We start from the raw sequence: 10,251 nt of genomic DNA, 5'->3' as shown, positions 1-10,251 counted from the left end.
GTGCAGAGAGTAACCTAGACTGGAGTTGGATGGAGGATAGCTGGGTTGTTGGAGGAAGGAGGAGACAGTGGAATTGTGCTCGATAGGTACAAAATTTATTACAAGGAGCAAAAATATATACGTAAGATACCAAAATACCCAACTACATATAAGAAACACTTTACAAAACAGGTCTTTGAAAACAAATGACATGTGGAATGGCAAATTGTTTCACAGATGGCTCTCTAGGGAGAGACCAAGACAGTACCAAAGGAAAAAACAGAATAAAAAGCTTCTAACCCTATTCATAAATTTAACTTCTTACCTAACTACCCAGAAGAAACTAGCAGCTACACTGCCTTTACCAAAATATAGGGGGTGGTACCAGCCTACTAACCTAGTGTGGCTAGACAAAGAAAACACTACGTGAGGTTAACATACTGTATGTGCGTGCACTTGCTTACCTGTTCCTCTTCCTTAGGGTTATACCAAAAACTGCACGGTGGAGGGGAAAACAATAGAGACACTGAGACATCAGTGAGGACAAGCTAACTAACACATAAGCAGACACCAAAGACAGTTAGCACAATTAGCACACATTAAAGTACAGAAGCTTAATAAAGCAAGCAAAGTCAAACACAAAGCAAACCCAAGCGAAGTACTAAAACAACGAGCAGCGTGTATTTGTGCTTGACCCAAAACCTGTCTCGCTGTTGTTGCCATGAGCCTTTTAAACCCAGAGCTCCTCCCATTTTTACATGCTCCCATCATCGACTGGCCTAGCGGTTAAGCTGAATGACCGTCCACCAATCGGCAGGAACTGCAGAGAAAGGGAGAGGGTGAGAGAGAGAGAGAGAAAAGAAAAAAAAGGAGCAAGTGAAGCGGCAATGAACATAAGCAAGTGCACTCGAATCTCTGTGCACGTAACACCTAAGATAATAGCCAGCCAGCCAGCCCCAGAAACTGTCACACCTCCATTTGGGTCTTGGGTCTTGGGAAGGCCGCAATCACCTTATTATCAATTTGGGGATGCACATGTGTTGAATAAAAGCCAGTCACACCTAACCGATCGAGCAGACCATCAATGCGGGGCATTGGATATGTGTCAAATTTAGACATCTCATTGACGTTTCTAAAGACCACACAGAAACGGACCGAACCTTCTGCCTTGGGAACCATGACCACCAGATTGGACCAGTAACTCTGGGACTCCTTGATTACCCCCATATCTGTGTAACGGACTGCATCAATTTCTGCATGAATACTATAGTTCCAGTTAGGAGGGTGTGTTCTTTTCCTAATAACAAACCCTGGATCACAAAGGACCTGAAGGAACTACTGCACAAAAAAGAAGCAGGCTTTCAGGCAGAAGGACAAGGAACAGTTGGTGCAAAAGAGTTGAAGGTGAGAGGGAGAACAAATAAGCCTAAAGAAGGATGCTGGAGGGTAGGCTTCAGTAGAACAAAGCAAAGAATGTGCAAGCTGGCATGAAGCAGATGAGCGGCTTCAAAGCAAAACAACAACCTGTGGGGGGCAGTCTAGAAAGTGCTAATGAGCTGAACTTATTCTTTAATAGGGTCATCATGACTCCCTCCTCCACTATCTCCTCCACTACCTCACCACTACTCTTCCCCAACCCCCTGCAAGATCAAGCATCTTCTCCCACTCTGTCATCTACACCAATTCTCCCCAGCTCGTCTCACAACTGTTCACCCCCTCATCCCACAGCTTTCTTCAGTGGACTCACATCTCTACATTCCCCAATTACTCCCTCACTCAACAGCGAACCTCAAGGAAATCAAAAGTCTCACCCCCCACCTATCTATCACTACCAGCCAGGTGAAAAGACAGTTGGAGCTGAAAGCTGAAACTTGGGGAAAGCTGCAGGGCCTGACAGAATCAGTCTCAGGGCATTGAATATTGAGGCATGGGAAGTTTTAGGTTTTCGCCACACATAGCGCTTTGAGTTTTGGCCAAAAAGCTCTTAGTCTCATCTGACCAGAAAAACTTTTCCCACATCACAGCTGGGTCACTCTCATGCTTTCAGATGATACTTTTTGAGTAACGGCTTCTTTCTTGCCACCCTCTCATACAAGCCAGTGTTATAGACTGCTCTTGATATGGTTGACTGGCGCACCATTACTCCACTCCCAGCCACTGAACTCTGTAGTTCCTTCAAAATGATTGTTGGTCTCCCTGTGGCTTCTCTCACAAGTCTCCTTCTTGTTTGAGCACTGATTTTTGAGCCGTGGCCTTTTCTTGGCAGTGCCTGGGTGGTGTGATGCAGCTTCTACTTCCTGATTATTGACCCAACTGTGCTCAATGGGATATCCAAACACTTGGATATTATTTTGTAGCCTTTCCCTAATCTATGTATTTCTATTACTTTTTCTCGAACTTCTGTAGAATGCTCTTTGGTCTTCATTTTCCTTCAGATTCACAGCCAATGAGGGTTCAACAATGGGGTTTTTATCCAGAAAATGTGACAAAAACTTTAATGATTCACAGGTGGATGCCAATGGTAAGGTATTTGGTCTTAGTTAGAGCAATTTCTTTCATCAATGTAAACTGGGAGCTTCCACAGCACAGGGGTTTAATACTTATACAAGCAAGTTATTCCAGTTTTTTATTTTCATAAAATATTTCCCAACATAAATCTAATGTCACTTTACAATAATTGACCTTGAGTTTCAGTGTTTTAAAATAAAATATCAAGCAGAATGAAATTTCAGTGTACCATTTGCAATTCAGTTATATGAGAGAACTGGTCAGCGGTATACTTTTGCAAGGTACTATATTCTTATTGTGTTTCAGTTATAGTTGAATTACTGAGTTAAATTACCTTTAGAATACTTCTAACTCTCTGTGCTGCTGTAATTCCCTCTGGGATGAATAAAGTGATCTATCTATCTATCTATCTATCTATCTATCTTGTGCATGGCCATTGTTCAGGCAAATGACAGGGGCAGCTGCATATCACCACCCCTGGTGACCAGGGTGTGATCAGGTCGAGGCAAAAATACATCAGAAAATTCCATTTGGCAAATTGGCAACCTCTGTGATTTGGGATGGTGAGAGGTAGTCTCCACAGGGGACCAGGGTGGATTGAGCCACATATTTTAGGGTCACCTCCAATACTAGCTCCTCCCTCTCTAGAACAACTGTCACCAAAGCCATGGGTCCCAGCTCTCTCTCTGGTTTTAGAGAATTAGGTGGAAAATCTGCCACGCCCCACCTCGTGTTCACATTACCTCATAGTCAACATCCCCGACTCACCATGTGACCTCGAAAGGCCGTTACCACTTTTCAAGTAATAGTGGAGCTTGATGTGGGTAATAATACTACCACTTTATCTCCCTGTGAAAACTCACGTAGCCGAGTGCCCCATTATACAGTTGGGATTGACATTCTTGTTCCTGTAGCAAATTCTCCTGTGTTAATTGCCCCAGTGTGTGGAGTTTTCTCTCAGGTCAAGAACAAATTTCACTCTTGCTCACTGAAAGTCCCTCCTCCAAATCTTCTCTGATGACATCTAAAACGCAGCAAGGTTTGCGCCCGTATAGTAATTCAAATGGGGAGAACCCCCTGGAGGCTTGCTGGACCTCTCGTACGGTGAATAATAAGGGTTCAAACCATTTATCCCAATTTTGAGCATCCTCATGCACGAACTTCTGAATCATATTTTTAAGGGTTTGATTAAATCGCTCGACCAGGCCATTTGTCTGAGGATGGTAAATGCTGGTATGAATTGATTTAATCCCTATGAGTTCATGTAGATCATGAAGGGTGGTGACATAAACGTGGTGCCCTGATCAGTCAGGATGTCTTTCAGGATCCCAACCTAAGAGATCATTTTTAAGAGTGCCTCTGCAACACTGCATGCTGAGGTGTTGCAAAGAAGCATAAGTTTGAGGTACTGTATAGTGTAATCCACCAGGACCAACACAAAGCAATGCCCTCGTGCAGTCTGTTCCAATGGCCTGACGAGGTCCATACCAATTCTTTCAAAGGGGACCTTGATTAATGGAAGAGGGTGCAATGGCACTTTTGGGGTGGCCTGCGAATTCACGAGCTGACATTTGCAACATTCAACACACCAGCGGTGAACAAAGCTGCGAATGCCCGGCCAATAGAAATGGGCCATGAGATGGTTCAGTGTTTTGTCCAGACCTAAATGCCCCACCATAGGATTATGATGAGCCACCTGGAATAACATTTCCAGATGGCTCTTTGGGACCAATAACTGGGTTGTTTCTTCCTTTGTTTGGGTGCCCTGCATCACTCGGTATAATCTATGTCTGAAATGCCGGCCAGTTTGTTCCCAAAATCAGGGGATGGGTGAGCCAAGGACTAACCACTGCCTCTATTGTATGGTTTTGTCCCTGGAATGAAATAGTGACAGCCACTAGTGGATATTTGTGCATATCCCCATGTACATACCTCACCTTTACCAAGTGTGCTGTACCCAATGCTTCACCTTGAATCAGGTATTGGTGAATTGAAGTTTGGTTACAGCCCAGTCCCTGCTATGTACCCCCTTGAATACTCACCAGTATGCGCTATGTCCCAGCTCGATCGAAGGAGGCCTGTGGCGCGTAGCGGACCCAGACCAACACCTCTCCATCAAGTGGCATTGCTCCTGGAAATGCCTGGGTTCCTCGCAACACCAGCACACTAGCCCAGGCCTTACTCCCACACCTGTGGCCTTGGAGTTACCGACCTGAGGGGGGAAGAGACAGAAACAGGAGCAGAGAGAGGGGTAGGGAACTGGGGAGGGGTAGGGGGACTGGTTTCAGGGGAAGTGGCCCCAATTTCCTTGGTGCGGGGATGAGGAGAGGTCAGGGAGAAAGAGGGAAGAGCGAGAGAGAGAGAAAGAGAGATTCTGGCCAGTGTGACGATTTCCCTCAACTAATATGTAACATATTTGGTGATGAGTGTAAACTGGAACAAAATTTTGGTGAGGTTTTCGGTGAATGACATGTTGGACAAAGGGAATCCACTTGAACTTTGCTGAGCACCAAACAACTATCAGCAAGTGAGCTAATGCTAACAATGGCCATGGTAGGAACTGTGACTCCCTTTGACTCCCAGTCGCAGACTTGGGAGGAGTAGTGCAAAATGCTAGTATTTTTTTCACAGCTAATGATATCACTGAGGCAGACAAGAAAAAGGCTATTTTGATTAGCTGTGTTGGTCTGGCTACATATAGCTTAATGAGAAGCTTGGTAAATCTAAAGCCTGGAGAGAAAACTTTTGAGGAGTCAGACCCCATTCACACCTTTTAATGTGCGTCCTGGGTGATCGGATCACAAGTAGACTGCTGAAATGCATAGCCGTTCAATTGCCCGATTCAGATTAAGACAATATTCTGATTCCCCAAATTCTGATTCTCACCCCTGGAATATGCATGTTTTAATGGGAAATTTGTTGCATGTAAACACCTTATTCAGAAAATCCACTGAAAGGAGATATGTGTGCATGCTCAGTTTGCAAGGAATTGTGGGTGCTAACAGATACTTAGCTGTAGGCTAGGTATTTAGGAATGGCAACTAAGGCATACTTGCAACAACCATGTATACAGGAATATTCTGATGACTGTGCATGTATAAACATCATATTCGCAATATGGTATATATATTCCCGAATATAGACCTTAAATGGAATTTGCTGTGCATGTAGACGTAGCCATTGAGTGACTCTCACTTGGAAAAGTGACCATTAAATTTAACATGTGGCTGAGGGTGGGGGATGTGCAATAATTGGAGAGTTTCCTTTTGTGTACAAATGTTTTTCAACAAGTTAAAAATAAAATATTCACTAAAACTAGGTTAGTATAGGTTTATAAACTCTATCATATATATCATATAATCATATATATATATATATATATATATATATATATATATATATATATATATATATATATATATATATGATTGCAGAAGACTATGATCCCAATCTGTGCCTATGTCTACTTAATGGCAATTCAGGTTTCACCCTTTATCAGCGCAGGTTGATATTTGCTTGATTTACAGATGTTAAAAAGACTATTCTACAATTATTGTATACCCCTTCTCTTTCTTTTTGCAATTACTGGAATTATTGACTCAATGACACATTAAAAGATAGTACAGGCTTGGTTGGACATCATTGCTACCTTAGACGATTTGTAAATGTTAAAGGCTCAGCGACCCTCCTCCTCCTTTTGTTATATGTATGTGTTTTATTGTTGTCATAATAACAGACAATAAAAAAATGTTTTAAAAAAAACCCAGTATGTCAGGTTCTTTTGACATGTTATCTATAACTGCATGTGTGAATGGCTCATTTGGAATTCTTATTGACAGATCTATGTGGGTTGTACCTTTCATTGGGGATAAAAAGATACAAATTTGTACTTTGCTGCTATCAGAGGGGCATTGTACCTTTTTAGTTAATCAAAGGTGCACATATGGTCTCATAAAGAGTAGTACTGTACCTTTGAGGGTACAGTTTTACAAAATGTACCTATTAGTTCAAGAATGTACTCATATAGCTCCTTGTACCTTTTTGAGAGTGGATACCACATTAAAAGGATCATCTGCTCTTCATGGGCCTGTGCTTTTGCGAGTTGGACGTTACTTCAGGACTTTGTTGAAAGGTCTTATCATGTGTGCCCATGAGCATAAGAAGGTATACAGTTAATATTCCCTGTCCCTAGAGGTTACCTGGTTTTCAAAGGACCAATATTTACATATGTAACTAGCATTGTAAACTTTGCTCTCCACCTATACTGCATTATTTATTAGGGGACTGTCCTTACAATTCCACAATCAGTGAAATACTCACAATTGACACAAGCTTGTTAAAATAAAATATATTAAACCATGAACTTGATTGCATTCTTAATTGCTAACAGCAGGTGTTTAAAATTGTTCATAATTCTGTCTTGGTGACTTAATGGTCATACAGAGGTTTTTGGTGGTTTAGGACTTGCTGTTATTGCTAAAATTCCTTAAAAATACTATAAAGTTGGAAGTCCTAATATTAGGGTTACAGCACCCTTTTTTAGTAGTTTCTCCTAAATCTATCAGTTAGGTGCTATTTCAAGACACAAAAAGGGGTGGAGAGAAACCTATTAAAAATTCATCAATTGATCAAATGAAATTCATTCAATTCATCATTGAATCCGTCCTCTGCACTTCAATAACTGTCTGGTTCAGCTCAGCTACCATATCTGATCTCAGAAGACTACAGAGGATAGTCCGGACTGCAGAGTGAATCACTGGTACACCCCTCCCCACTCTCCAAGAACTGTACTTATCCAGAGTGAGCAAAAGGGCTGGCAAAATCACTCTGGACCCAGCACACTCCCTCTTTGAACTGTTGCCGTGTGGATCTGAGCACCAGAACTTATTTACTTTTCAAATTTGCACATAACATACCTGTACATACAAAATTGTCTATTTTGTATATTGTGTTTTTGCTATTTTGTACATTGTCTATTTGTATATTATTCTTTTTATTATCTGTGTCTTGTCTTGTCACTGTCATTCTGTTGCACTGTGGAGCTTCTGTCACTATAACAAATTCCTTGTATGTGTAAACATACCTGGTAATAAAGCTCATTCTGATTCTGATTCTGAAAAAAAGGACCTTGACTTTGAATTGAATAAATAACAATTACAAACAGAACTTCATAAATGAGTTTTATGTTGATTAACAACTAACAGTATGTATCAGCTAAGTATAAATGAGGTCTCACAATTAGCACTTTCATATGTGAGATTTCAATAAAGCAATATTATTCAGTTAACAGATATAATAAAAGTAACGTATATAGTAAAAGCCAAGCAAAATACAAAGTTTCTTGGGACATTTCAGACAAAAGTTGTTCATCAGCTGTGCAAGCAAAGTGCTTCTAAAAATGTTTAAAGTGAAATCAGTAAATATCAGTAAATGATTGATAATGTAGTTCCAAGACTGAAGATGAGCTCTTTCTCCTTACACGTCCTCAATTCATTGCTCCCATAACAACTAGCAATGCAAACAGAGATGTATTTAATGTTGTCCATCACTGTTGAAGTGTCTCCTCACTAGAAGAGAGAAATCCTTTATTCTGATGGTGTGAAGGTGCTCGACATAACAATCAGCCAGTCTCCTGCTGGTTTCTCTGATGTACAGCTGATTGCATCTCTTACAGGGTAGATAGTAAACAACTCTTGCGCTGATGCATGAGGACTGATGGGTGACAAAACCTGATATATAATATAGCCACTAAAACAACAACTATTGTTGCTGTTATTATGAACTTTTATTAAAAACTTCAAATATCCTTTATACACATGGACATTAATCATTAGCAGGCATTGATTGCATTAAACCTGTGACTCACTGATCTTGTACACATAATCAAATGCATGTTAAAATAAAACCTGAATTAAAGAAAGGATTTTACAAAAGATGTTGCTCTTGTATTTAAATTGAATTCTTTGCAAATGACAACCAAATATGTGCAAAGATGTTTATGAATTTGTTTACTTTTTCCCCATATTAAAGTGTTTTGTGGTCATACTAGTAGGTCCACTGACATCATTATCTTATATGTAAAAGCATGCTAATACAAGTAAAGCTCTTTTAAATTGTAGGAAAGAGAAATTATGCCAAGACTTTTGTGTGGATGCTGTAAGAGGGTAAAATCTTCAGAACCCAAGAGCATCTTCTTTAACCTGACAGCCCAGTAGAGCGTTACCTACTCGTACACACTCTGACTGGTTGATCACTGAAACACACACATACAATCACATCATCATCATCATCATCATGACAGTAAAACAATGTAAAAATGTTAATGTTAAATTTGTTAATGTTGTGCTGGTTAGGCATTCTTTTAAAATCAAAACTGCTTACTCAAAATGTGGAAATTTTTGCTCAGGAAAAAATCAGTTGTTTTGTTTAATATGTTTCATTTCACAGTTCACTGACTGATTTCTGAAAAGTAGAATTTACCTTTCTGAGTGCGGATCCATGCCACTGCTTTCATGGCCAAAATTTGCCACTCAACCTGTGCATCAATCTTAAAGCCATGTAACCAAATCAGTGCCAGAAGTGTAGCCCAGACATCTGGCTTCACCTGCACACAAAACCAAATAGGAAACTTACACTACATACCCATGATGGATAAAACCATCAATATATAATAATCATCTTAAACAATCACTCATACACTGAGTAGATGCTTTACTTAAAGTATTTAATGCAGAATACAAGAGTATAGCAGTTGACGCTTCAGGGCCTTGTTCTGGCAGTCCGAGGATTATACCATTGTATGTATATTTCTTATAAATGTTATGTATATTGTCTTATAGGTATATGTCTTAAAATATATGGTTAAACAGAAACAAAAATATTTAACAAAAGTGCTAGGGGTAAGAGTAGGAGTTTGGTGTCAAGACTATGGAACTGTATTTATGGAAATTCAACCTGGACACTTCCCCTCCAGACTGCCAGAGGGCGCTCTTCCCTTAATTTTAAATTGCTTCTTCATTTACACTGCTCATTTCTTGTATTTAAAAACCATGTGAACTTATCCATTATTGAAGCTTTATAGTTTGCCAGTCATTTGTGTGATTACTGAACTGTTTATTTTGCCTAATTTGCACCTTGTTTTTGCCTTTGTCTAGCCTTTTTGTCTTTGATGGTTTTTCTGATATCTGGTATTTTGACCCTGTCCTGACCACATTTTGATATTGTCTTGGATTTGTCTATCTCCTGAATGTTTTTTTGTTTGTTTGTTTGTTTTTGTGATGCTAATGATCCACACTGCTTTGACTGATTTTCCTGTCAATAAACCTCATGCAGTGGATCCCTACTCTGCCTCTGTAAGCCTCTTGTTACAAATCTTCTAATGCACCATTTGATATCCTTAAATTAAAATTTTTGGGAACTCTATAAGACTCTATGAGTTGTATGTAATTATTAAGTATTATTAAGTAAAAAATGGTAATAGTTTAGGCTTCAAGGGTAAATTGCATCGGGATCACATGTTATATAGACATATTTGGTGTGTATTAACCTGTGCAGGAATCTGCTTGATCAGCTCTTCTTCTGTCCTCCCAAACACCTCTGCAAGAGCAGACTCCATTTCCCAGCAACCTGAAGCCTTTTGGAGGGAGATGAGCTGCAACAACAGGTCCTTTGGAGCCTCAGAAGTTTCTGCAGAGATATAAGTATAGATATACAAACACACATGTTGATCTTACTAATTAGTAATTTTGTTTTAATTTTATTTCT

At 39.9% G+C, this 10,251-nt stretch overlaps 1 protein-coding gene across 2 annotated transcripts in view; it reads right to left on the bottom strand.

Moving 5' to 3' along the window:
* Window positions 1–7,654: 7,654 nt before the first annotated feature.
* LOC113529678 (von Willebrand factor A domain-containing protein 5A-like) overlaps window positions 7,655–10,251 on the bottom strand; it is a 34,445-nt gene continuing 31,848 nt past the window's right edge. For both annotated transcript variants that reach the window (XM_053237220.1, XM_053237221.1), the window contains 3 exons: window positions 10,034–10,173; window positions 8,968–9,091; window positions 7,655–8,740 (listed from right to left, as the gene is read on the bottom strand). In XM_053237220.1, the coding sequence (XP_053093195.1) occupies window positions 8,661–8,740; window positions 8,968–9,091; window positions 10,034–10,173 (344 nt within the window). In that variant the 3' untranslated portion in view covers window positions 7,655–8,660. The remainder of the gene's footprint in view (window positions 8,741–8,967; window positions 9,092–10,033; window positions 10,174–10,251) is intronic.

Source organism: Pangasianodon hypophthalmus, chromosome 9 (genome assembly GCF_027358585.1).
Source record: "Pangasianodon hypophthalmus isolate fPanHyp1 chromosome 9, fPanHyp1.pri, whole genome shotgun sequence".
NCBI lineage: Eukaryota > Metazoa > Chordata > Actinopteri > Siluriformes > Pangasiidae > Pangasianodon > Pangasianodon hypophthalmus.
The sequence above is the reverse complement of the archived record's forward strand: the minus strand, read 5'-3'. Positions and strand labels throughout refer to the sequence as shown.